The sequence below is a fragment of the Vulpes vulpes genome, chromosome 13 (genome assembly GCF_048418805.1).
Source record: "Vulpes vulpes isolate BD-2025 chromosome 13, VulVul3, whole genome shotgun sequence".
Lineage (NCBI taxonomy): Eukaryota > Metazoa > Chordata > Mammalia > Carnivora > Canidae > Vulpes > Vulpes vulpes.
In genome coordinates this window covers 96,387,152-96,399,424 of record NC_132792.1, presented here as the reverse complement: position 1 = coordinate 96,399,424, position 12,273 = coordinate 96,387,152, and the positions used below count along the sequence as shown (strand labels likewise).

The 12,273-nt window shown below is 36.1% G+C and overlaps 1 protein-coding gene across 1 annotated transcript in view; it reads right to left on the bottom strand.

Annotated features, from left to right (window-relative positions):
* Positions 1 to 7,810: 7,810 nt before the first annotated feature.
* The window catches only part of IMPACT (impact RWD domain protein), a 29,840-nt gene continuing 25,377 nt past the window's right edge, over positions 7,811 to 12,273 (bottom strand). The window contains exons 10-11 of the mRNA XM_026006516.2: positions 11,354 to 11,488; positions 7,811 to 10,432 (exon numbers count right to left, since the gene is read on the bottom strand). Of these exons, the coding sequence (XP_025862301.2) occupies positions 10,364 to 10,432; positions 11,354 to 11,488 (204 nt within the window). The 3' untranslated portion in view covers positions 7,811 to 10,363. The remainder of the gene's footprint in view (positions 10,433 to 11,353; positions 11,489 to 12,273) is intronic.

Here is a 12,273-nt window from a genome sequence, read left to right as displayed (position 1 = left end):
TGTGTCACTTTTCCTCTTAAAATGCTTTAGTTGTTTCACTCTGCTCTTATTAGGATCTTATCATCTACAAGATCCTACCTGACTGACTCATCCTGTCTACATCCCTCTTTTGACAATATCTCTTTCAATTACTTCTGTTTTATCTCACAAAATTCTTTCTCTAGTCCTCTGGCACTCCAGCTCTAAGCAAAAGTTCTTGATAAATTTATAGTAAAACAATGAACTAATAACGGGTAGGTCCTTCCACCAATGCAATTCCTCTAGATCATTTATTTCAGTTGGGGATTTTTTTTTTTTTTTTTTTCTCATACTGGTCAGAACCCATCCAATGCCTTTGGACAACTTCCATCAGCTTCTCCTTCTGGAGCTTTTCTTCCTGCCTGCTACATCACCTCATGATAGTTAGAACAAAGCCAAAGCTACCCTACACCATATAGGGTCTTTTTTTTTTTTTAATTGTAGGAAAAGACATGTAACCTAAGATTTACTGTCTAAACCATTTTTAAGTGTGCCATTCAGTAGTGTTAAGTATATTCACGTTGTTATACAACCAATCTCCAGAACTCTTCATCTTGCAAAACTGAAACTCTATACTCATTACCAACAATTTCCCATTTTCCCTCCTTCTCAGCCCCTGGCAACCACCATTCCACTTTCTGTCTCTATGAATTCAACAACTCTACATACCTCATATAAGTAGAATCATAGAGTACTTGTTCTTTATCTCACCTGGCTTATCTCACCTAGCATAATATCTTCAAGGTCGATCCATTTTGTAGTAGGTGTCAGAACTGCCTTCCTTTCTAAGGATAAATAATATACCATTGAATGTATGTAACACATTTTGCGTACCTATTTAACTGTTGATGGACACTTGAGTTGCTTCTACCTTTTGGCTTTTGTGAATAATGCTGCTATAAACATAGATGTACAAATATCTCAAGATCCTGCTTTCAATTCCTTGCAGTATATACCCAGAATTGGAATTGCTGTATCACATGGTAACTCTATGTTTAACTTTTTGAGGAATCACCATACTGTCTTCCCTAGGGGCTATACCATTTTACATTCCTACCAGCAGTGCACAAGAGTTCCAATATCTCCCCACTCTTGCCAACACTTGTTACTTTGGGGTTTTTTTCATAGTAGTCATCTTAATGGGTGTGATATGATTTCTCATTATGGTTTTAATTTGCATTTCCCTAAAGATTAATGATATTGGGATCTGTTCATGTGCCATTTGTATATAGTCAATGGATAAATATCTATTCAAGTACTTTGACCAATTTTAAATTGTTTTTTGGAGTTTTTTTGTTTTTTTGTTTTTTTGTTTTGTTTTGTTTGTTTTTTTGTTTTGTTTTGGGTTTTTTTTTTTTTTTTTTTTTTTTTTGGTTGTTGAATTTTAGGAGTTCTCTATATTCTGGATATCAGTTCCTTCACCAGATATATGATTTGCAAATATTTTCTCACATTCCATAAGTTGTTTGATGCACAGAAATTTTTTACTTTAAAGGAGTCTGATTTATCTATTTTTACTTTCCTTTCCTGTGCTTTTGGTGTCAGATCCATTGATTCTTATTAGTTTTTAAGCATTTTTATCACTAGAATCAGACATAGATAAAAGAAAAAACTGAAAAAGAAATAGTGAGCTTAAAAGAAGAACAAGTTTCCCCAAAGAGTCAACACTGATGCCAACTTTATCTATACTACTTAGTTTTCTAATTTTTTTAAGCCTATAGGCATTTTTCTTTTATATATTCTACAGTCTTCTCTCTGACAAATTGTTCAATCCTGTCTACATCCCTCTTTTGACAATATCTCTTTCAATTTTAATTCCAAATTACCCCTTTACTTCAGGCTCTGCTCCTGTACTTGACTCTCTGGTGGTATCTCTTTTTGAAAAGAGAAAAATGCTTTTGAGACTTCCGATCCACACCCTTCTATACTTCCCACTAGCTAAGAACCACAGCTGTACACAAGCCAACCTTCTTCCTTCTTCTATTTCACTGCTGGTTTCCTGACTGACTTTCCTTCTGGGCTCCAGAGCATCTCCAGGTTGACTTAGATCATCTCATAATGCTTATTTGCTCACTTCCTTTTTTTTTTTTTCCTAGGAAGTTTCTATGGGTTCTTTTCTCAGGAAATCCAATTTCTCTGATGTCTGGCTTCTCTTTTGTCCAATCTAATGCATCTAGGCCAGCCAAAACAAAAGCATCACATCCAGGCTGGGACCTGAAGTGCATCATGTAATGAATGAGATAGATGGAAGAGCAACAGCAATGCAGGAGTCAAAGGTGTCTAAGTGGCAATAAAATGGCTTCTCAATTAGTAAACCACGTTAGATGCAAATGGCACCATTGTCTATCCAATCGCCCAGCCCAGTGCTTGAATGTCAATCTTAACTCCTCTCTTTCCCTCAGCCTTTATATCCAGTCACCAAGTTCTCTGTTTTGCCTCCTAAATATATCTTAAATCCATCCACGTCCACTCTTCCCTACCATCAATAGCTCCATTCATGTCACCATCATCTCTCACTTGGCTTTTCTTTTGACATCCTTTTGTATTGTAAGGGAGAAAAAATGACTTTCCCCCTACTCTTCTGAGTTCATAGTTTAGACTCCCTGTAATAAAAAACAGATTAACAAAAGAAAAACAAGCAGAAGTTTATTAACATGTATGCCTCGTGTATGTGGGAGATACCTGGGAAAAATAAGTAAAATTCCTGAGATGGTCCAAGCCACTACTTTAAATACCATCTCCAGCTAAAGACAAAAGAAAGATGTTGCAGGGGCAGGGCGGGGGGAGGGGGGCGGTGGTGGTGGAGAGGAGGTAATTTACGGGAAGATGAGAGGAGGAAATGATTGGTAAGCAAAGGTTGTCCTGCCTTGCAGATAAGACTCTCAGGTGAAAAAGTTGTACCTGGTAATAGCTCTTTTCCTGGTACAGGCCCCCTTTCTAATGTAAATTTCCCTATAAATGTAGGTTTCCATTACAAAAATGTAACTTTTACTCAGTTTTCAGAATTTCTTTTGTGTCTGCAGTTTCTTGAAACAATCACTCAAAATAATCCTTATGCGGAAGAGGCAGATTTTAGGGTGGCATTTTCAGCATCACTATTTTATTGATTTCAGACCAATTTGACTTCATTTCTTTTACAATTTGATTTCATTTCTTTTACATGCTGACCTTCATCTTCTGAGCTCCCACTATGTGAAACTTTAGACTGGTAACATTTCACACATGATCTCATTTCATCCAACCCTCCAAAAGCCCTGTGAGGAAGGATTATTAGCCCCATTTTACAGATGAGAAAAATAAAGCTCAAAGAAGTTGAGCTGAGAAAATGGCTTCCATGTCCAGGGCATGGATTCAAAATTTAAATCCAACCCTGACTTGCAAATCTAATGCTCCTTAATTACAAACACAGAGCTGTGATTTATGTCTTGCCTGTCAGAGGACAATAATACAATTTGGTAACAAGTTTGATGTCCTTTATTTAAGGGAAAAACAATCTATAGATTAGGGGATTACAGTTCCTCACAAGCAAGTAGAGCATTCTTCCCAAGGGATTTTGGGCAAGAGGGAGTTTTATAGAACAATAGGAGAGGTGAGCATAAACAGGGCATAACTGGCTAGGCAGTCCAAGATTCCTTATACAACTAGCAGGTCCTACTTTTAAGGATAGTGTAAGTTAGCTAAAACTGAGTTGGATGATTGTGATTGATATAAATTGGATTTCCATGAGATACAATTCCTGTAAGCGAAGATTGAGCTGTTTAGATTTATGACATGTGTCAGGCTACTGGGGCAGCCCCCATTTTTTGAGTCCTAATAAATGAATTAACTTTGTCATACCCCTAAACAGTATATAACTCAAAACCAGGGCTAATGGAAAAAACAAAAAATAAAACAAAACAGAAAACTCTTCCCTAGGTTCAGAAACTAAAATCCATCTATAAGTGTTACAAGTTTTGATTTGCCTTCCTTTCTTTTCCTACACCAGGGGGTTGGCAAACAATGGCTCACAGACCATAGTTTGGCCCCTGAGCTAAGAATTTCTTTTTCAAGATTGTATTTATTTATTCATGAAAGACACAGAGAAAGAGGCAGAGGGAGAAGCAAGCTCTCCATGTAGGGAGCCCAACGTGGGACTCAATCCCAGATCACACTGTGGGCCGAAGGCAGCGCTAAACCGCTGAGCCACCGGGGCTGCCCCTAAGAATGGTTTTTAAATGTTGTGATACTGTGATTTATAATTAGAAATATTTATTTGGTCTTTACCCCTAATTCTGGCCTAGAAGTCCTAGACCCCTAGGAATTTCCTAAGTGATAAGAGTATCTTTGTTATAACATCTGGTCTTTTGTCCTTGGTTCTTAAAATAGCTCCAGTCCCAAAATGGTAAGAAGCCCCTTTCAACCACACCTGAGTTTAAACAATGATGTGACTTTTGGAAAGTCCCAGGGAGTGGGGGTGGAGGTGGGGCACGCTGGTTTCCAGGGAAACCAAATGTCTGATTAAAATGTGTCATTTTTAGTCCTACTGTCAACCTCTGGAGAGAGGAGTGGGCTGGCTGGAGGTTGAATCGATTGCCAGTGGCCAAGGATTTAATTAATCGTGCCTATGAAACGAAGCCTCCATAAAAGCCCAAAAACACAGCTGGGAGAGCTTCCAGGTTGGTAAACATGGACATACAAGGAGGGTGAATGCTTCATAGAAAGCATGGAAGTTCTGTGCCCCTTCTTCCTTACTTTGCCCTATTCATCTCTTCCATCAGGATGTTTCTGAGTTATATATTTAATAAACCCATAATTGAGTAAGTAGAATGTCTCCCTGAATTTTGTGAGCCACTCTAGCAAATTAATCCAATCAGAAGAGGGGATCTTGGGAATCTCCAAGTTATACCAGGTTGACTAGAAGAACAGGTAACAACATGGACCCAGCATATGAAGTTGGGGCGAGGTCAGTCTAATGAGATGGAACTTTAACCTGTGGGATCTGATGCTATTTCTAGTTAGAGAGTGTTAGAACTGAGTTGTAGGACACCCAAGCTAGTGTTGCTGGGTTACTTGATGTGTGGAAAACCTACACATCTAGTGTTAGAAGTGAAATATTCTATGCATAGTTTTGAAAGTAGAGGAGACACACAGGAAGAGTGTTTTCCTTAATACATGTTTACAGATTGAAAAAAATCAAGAGCAAAACATTTCATATCACATGAATATTATATGAAACTCAAATTTAAATATTCACAGTTTTATTAGAATACACCCAGGCCATTATTAGTGTGCATATTGTCTCTGACAGCTTTCACATTATGGTGAAATAGAATAGTTATACAGATGTGGCTCACAAAGCATAATAGTATTTGGCTATCTACTGAAAAAGTTTGTCAGCTTTGGTCTGTACTCCTTGGCTAGACTGAGCATTCCCTATTGCATTTCCTAACTGTACCAGTCTATAAAAGGGTTAATTAAGCCTTTTATAAACTTTTGAAAACTGGATGCAGAGAAATTATATAACTTGTTCAAACTTGCAAGGCTAGCAAAAAGTAGACAGGATTCAAACATGACAGGCTCTAGAGAGCCATCTCAAAGGTGCTATACTACATTGCTTCTCTAAGGGAACGTAAGAACGTCCTAACTACTCTTAAAATCCTCAGCAACAGCCTATCTTAAGATGACAGCTATCTCCTAAACAGTGAGGAAAGAGAATACTTATCTAATGGCTTTCTTAGATGCTTATTACATACTAAGTACTGTGAAAAGCATCTCATTTAATCTCCATACTATCCCAGACAGGGAGGAATCATAATCCACATTTTTACAAATTAGGAAACTAAGAGCAAAAAAATATTAAGTTTCCTGATAAATTCACAAAGAATATACCAGTGGGGGCAGTGATGGAATACTGAAATTTACAGACTAGGTGCTCAGATATGCAAAACTATAAACTTATTTCTCTGTATTTGAACCAAGTTGATAACAAGCCCCAATATTTCCATTCCTGGAAGGGAAGGAAATGTGTCATTATAAGATTTCTCAGTCACTTCAAATATAAAATGTAGTAACCAAAGGTGTTCAATTTCATTAGTCTTCAGGGGAATGCAGATTAAGACCACAAAGAGAAACCACTACACACCACACAGTGGATTGAAAGTCAGGTAATACCAAATGTTGATCCGCAGCAACTAGAATTTTGTTCACTATGGGTAGGAGTGTAAATTGGTTTAACTGCTTTTTGGAAAACTGTTTGGCAGTGTGAGCAAAGTGTGCTGGAGCTCACAAAAAAAGTGATTGTTAGGTTTTCACAAAGTTTGCCAGCTAACCAGGTGGTTTATTTCACACTGGTAGCTTGGAATTGGAGAGAGATGTATTCACGCCACTGGAACTAGCACATGTTATTAATGAACAATCAGTTCAGAGTCAGTTGTTAAAAATGTACCAGCACACCTTGGGGCGGTGTACTCTAAAGCTCCACATATACATATGTCCTGACTCGGCAAAGCTGTATGTATATATGCTAGGTATGTACGCTTTAGAAATGTGTATATATGTTGACTAAAAACCATGTATAAGAATATTTATAACAGCACTGATTATAACATCCTCAGACTGGAAACTCAAATATCCATAAATAGAACTGATAAATTGCCATGTTCATTCAATGGAATATTATGCAGTGCGAAGAATAAAAGAACTGCTACGTACAGCAATCCAGATGAATCTCACAAAATATTGGAACAAAAGGAGTCCAAGCAAGGACAGTGTGTTTCCACTTATGTATAAGTCAAAACAGACCCAATTAATCTCTGGTGTCAGAAGTCAGGGAGGTGGTTACTTGGCAGAGAGAGCAGAGAGAGCAGCTAATGTAGGGTAAAACACAAGGGAAGTCTGTGGTGCTGGTGGTGTCCTTTTTTCCAACTTAAGTCCCGGTTATCTGTGTATTTTGTGAAAGCTCATCAGTAAGAAGTTCAATTTAAAAAAATCAGTCATTTCTATAATCAGATATCCATATGCAGAAAAAGAACTGCAAATTGAAGCTTATATCTTATACAAAAGTTAACTAAAAATGCACAACATATCTAAACAAAAAACAAAAAAACTCTAAAACTTTAAAGGGAACAGAAGAAAATCTTTATGACCTGGGGGAAGGCAGTCTTTAGACATAATACCAAAAACATGATAACAAGAAAAAGGTGAATTATATCTCATCAAAATTAAACACTTTTACTCTGTGAAAAACACTGTCAAGATACTGAAAAGACGGGAGACAGAAAAAGAGAATGAAAAGACAAGCAACAAAATATTTGCAAAAGATTATTTACAAATTACATACCTGACAAAGAACTTGCATGCAGAATGTATTTCTTGGTTTTGATAAATATACTATAGTTATGTAGGATGTTATAAGCAGGAAAAGCAGAGTATTTTTATAATTTCTAGTGAATCTATAATTATTTCCAAAAAAAAAAAAGATATTGGTAGTTTTTTCTGCTGAATCCCTACTTATCCACATCTTTTGTACCCTAAATATCTTCTAACACAATGCTAACGGAGGTATAACCTTTTCTAGAGATCAATTTGCCTACACCAATCAAGCTATTAGAATGTATAAATGTTTGACCAGGATCCATTTCTAGGGATTTTTCCTAAGAAAATAATCAGAGATAAATACCAAAAATTCTGCACAAAATGAGTTTTTTATGGTTTAGCAAAAAATTTGAAAAGCCTTAAAAACTGGAAACACGTGTGGACTAGCTAGTATATTATGATATACCCAAAAGATAGAATACTATATAGTCACAAGAAATTAAGCCATAGAAGAATATTTATTGACATGGGAAAATGTTAACAATATACTTCTATATGAAATATGCAGGATACAAAACAGTATATACAGTTTAATACCATTTTATGGAAAGAAAAATAGCCATATATACAAAATCATGCATAGGAAAAAAATAGAAGGATGTACATAGCAAATGTTAATAATGGTTATCTCTAGATAGTAGAATTAGAAGTGATTATACAATTTTCCCAGTAAATTTCACCTGTCCTCCAAACAGTATCGTTTCATGTATTCTTTCTTGGGTATGATTAGCTTGATACAATTCTTTTCTTTCAAATAGTCTGTTTCATGATATATACCTCCAAATCATACTGCTTTTCCCACTTAAAAAGTAGATGCTACTTGCTCTTACATACTGGCATATGAAGAATATTTTTAACTAATACAATATACTATAAAATATGCCACAGCATAGATCTGGCTATAGAAAATTATTGTTTGGAGAATCTGAAAGCCCTCTAATAGAGAGAAATTTTAAATAGAGAAAAAGATGCTTTCATTAGTTGGGGTCCATAATGGTTGAGCGTAAACAACTCAGATTCCAGAATTGGATACTCTGGGATCTTTCCCTACTAGCGAACTGATTCTGGGCAAAGGAGATTAGGTTTCTTCAGTCAGGAAAATGTGGCTAATCATTTTGTAGAAAAAAGCGAAAATAAGATTTTTTTTTTTAAATAAGGGAAAATGAGATCACAGTTATAAATGTTTTTTATAAAGACCTAAATAACTCTGAGATGAAACAGCAAGAAAGAAATTCATATTTGGTGTTGTAGAAAAATTAACTCAATTTTCCTGCAGCACCAAATACTTCCTGTTTTATATCTTCTTTTACAAAGTTAGACATGCCAAAATTATGAAATTACTTTAATGTTAATTGATGGTCTTCAATTTCTCATTTAACAGGTAATACCATAGGACATACTTAACCTTTCATGGAATCTGAGGTAAGTGTTATATATATAGTATTTATGTGTGTAAATACATACACTTCACATATCCTCTGAGGACTCCTGATCATTGGCAACATTAGACATATTTACAACAAATAGGACTTGGATTTTATTTCTCAGAATCCATTCTAGTGTAAAGCCATTTACTAGGTTTTTATTAAAAACACCAAATAAGGATGTTGGGTCTTTTAAAGGCAAGACATCAAGGGAACAGAAAAGAGTATCTGTGTCCACTCTTCTGTGATGCTCTCCATGATGCAAGCACCATTCCAAGTTGCCTCTGAACTTCTGTTCCCTCCTTTTGGAAGAGAATCTCAGGCAAATCTGCAATCAATTAATAACTTTCAATAACAGTTTGCAATCATGTCTAAAGGGGAACAGCTTATAACTTACTGTTGTATTTCAAAGATAAGCGTATAATCTAGATGCCTAGAAGTAAGGGCATATATTACAGATGAAAGAAGGAACATAAAACACTGATGTAAAGGAAGATCTGGTAAGAATAGAAAAAAAGAGGGACTTTGTTTTTCCAACCAAAACATTTGTTCCTTTTCTCCACAAAGTCGCAGAGTTGAGAAAGATAGCTGGAATGCAGATGAGATACTGCATCACACTTACATAACTATCCGATGATGTGCTCTGGCCCCATACCAGTGGGGTTTTCCCACCTCTATCCCCTTCCATAAACACTTGTGAACTGCAGCAGAGCTTCTAGTGTCGTCCTAATTCTTCAATGAATATCACAAGAAAGGGATTTCCGGGATGTTAAAAAAAACAAAAACAAAAACAAAAACAACCAAAAACAGAATATTACACTAACATATTTCACAGGTAGGAGAAGACTACTGACACTCCATATCTACTGCTTTACAAGAATTAAACAAAAAAGTAGAGGCTAGAAAATCACATTTTGAAATTTCACAATCACCAATTTGCAACAGAAACTGGAGCATAGCACTTATGCTAACAAATAGGGCAGATGAATTATTACTTCAGCATGTAACTGCAGATGGATACTCCTTGATTTTTGCTTAATCGTTACTCAATAATGAACACTATAAAATGAAAGGTGACTTATTGTGAACCAAAATCACAAGAAGAAACTCTCCAAGATCAATCTGCAATGAGTTCCTATTCCAATAAGCCATAAAGAGCAGTAAAAGGCAATATTCATTTAACATAATAAGAATCCCAATGACAAGGTATCAGGTATTTATACTTATCTCAAGACCTTTCTTCCCCACCTAACAAAGGCACTTGACACGTACTGAAATGGACAGTTAATTCAGGTACTGCCCTGGGCAACTGTTACCATCCCCATATTAGATGAAGTGGCAATTAAGTTCAAATTAATTCTTCTGAATCAGCCTGAAATACACATGAACATATCATAAGTTCTCTATTTTTGGCAGATGATATAACCAAAGAAGAAAATATAATGCTGGTGTCCACAATGGGTTGGCTGACTTGAACAGTCCAGGATCTTCTCTGAACAATATTCCTTGATGACTGTGGAATTTGTGAACAATGATAGGGAATTTAACCTGGCATACAATTTTAGGTATTAATGTTCACTCCTCTTCTTGTCTTTTCTTACTTTTTTGTTCTTTCCCAAAGCCTTAGATGATTCCTCCTAAAAAAGATATAAATCAATGTAGTGTCTCTGCATTTATGTGAAGATACTGGCTTAGGAACTTTTAGTCTAACCATATAATATGTATAAGAATGAAAGCATAATTACCTCTATATGTATCATCTTTCTGTTTTACATGGCACTTTCATTTACAGTCTATTTTAACATTTCCAAAATAATCAACATCATTTATCTAATAGATTTATGCTTGAATAATTTCGGTATTATTTAATCTATTCCCACTTTCTAAAGGAAGGTAGCAAACTTTAAATAAAATAAACATGCTTATAAAATATGAAACAAAAAAGAATTCAAAGTATAAAGGCAGGCACCCTAATGCCAGGGGAGAGGGAAGGTGTCTGACACTAACAGAGAATGTTAGAATTTTATACACGTTTAAAGAATATCTAGTTGACTGTGGCATGAGCTACACAACCTTTCCTGGCCTCAATTTTAGGGAGTAAAAATTAACTGGTCTTTAAGGTTTTTATAAAATCTGTATGAATCTATGAAATTAAGGCTCAAAGAGATGAAGTGATCTGCCCAAGGTCACACAACTAACTGGCTAGTCAGATTGTTGTGATTAGAAACTAAGTCTACAATTTCGAGTTCAAAGGTTTTTCTAATGTACCACAAACATTTTTAAGATTTTATTCATTTATTAGAGAGAGAGAAAGAACACAAGCATTGGGAAGGGGCAGAGGGAGAGGGAGAAGCAGGCTTCCTGCTGAGCAGGGAGCCCAACGTGGGGCTTGGTCCCAGGATTCTGGGATCATGACCTGAGCCAAAGGCAGATGCTTAACAGACTAAGCCACTCAGGCACCCCTCAAACATTCTGACTCATTCTTGGGTTTTCTTTTTTTTTTTTTTCCTCATAGGCAGCAGTGAGAATCTCTCTATATAATCTCAGTAAGGACTCACCGGTGAATTTGTGTAGTTCCTCTCCACTAGTATATTTCTGGCACAGTTGTTGATATGTTTAAAGCGATCTGGTCCTAGTAGGATTCCTCCATACCAGCGTGATACTACCACCATGACATTTCTCACATTCAAAATCTGTTATTTTCAGAAGCACAATTAGATACACACAGACATGTATAACTTCAAGTTTTAAAGGAGAATGAAATAACTCATATACAAAACTGCACATGACATTTCTCTGTGACTTTAATGGCAGAACCACATGAGTGAGCAGAGTGAAACTTCTAACATTCAAGTAAGAAAATGTTAGAATGAGAAGTGAATTTAGAAATTAAACACTGCTTCACAGTGTCTTTGAATCCCACATTTTGTAGCAACCAGATAGAGTAAAGGGAAGATCATGCAAGTAGGGTTCTAGTTCTTCATTAATTCAACCCAAATAGCTCAGTTTAAGCAACCTTTTGCCCCTAGGCCAAACAACAACTAACACCTGTTTCTGAACAAACCACTGGAAAGAACTGGGGCAGCATGAGTAATTGCTGGTGCCTATCAGCAAGGTCTTCCTCAGTCTGATATCTGTCAAATGCTGCTTTAACATGAAGCCCACCACTCTAAGGGCTTGACCACACAGAGTTCCTTCCTATCAAGGGAACGGCCTGGTTAGAAAACAAACCTCCACATACAGTAACAGAAGAAACTATAACAGCTATCTTAGGAAAAATAAAAGAAACAATCCATTCTTAAAATTAATGGACAATCAATCACCACCATACAGATGAAGAAAATCCAGCAGCATGAAAGAGAAAGGACAAGGTAAACAAACTAAAATGAACCAGGAAAAATTTAAGGGGGAGAACATCTAATTAGCATACTCTGAGAAGTTTTAGAAGATATTGCATCCATAAAGTCAAAACAGTATA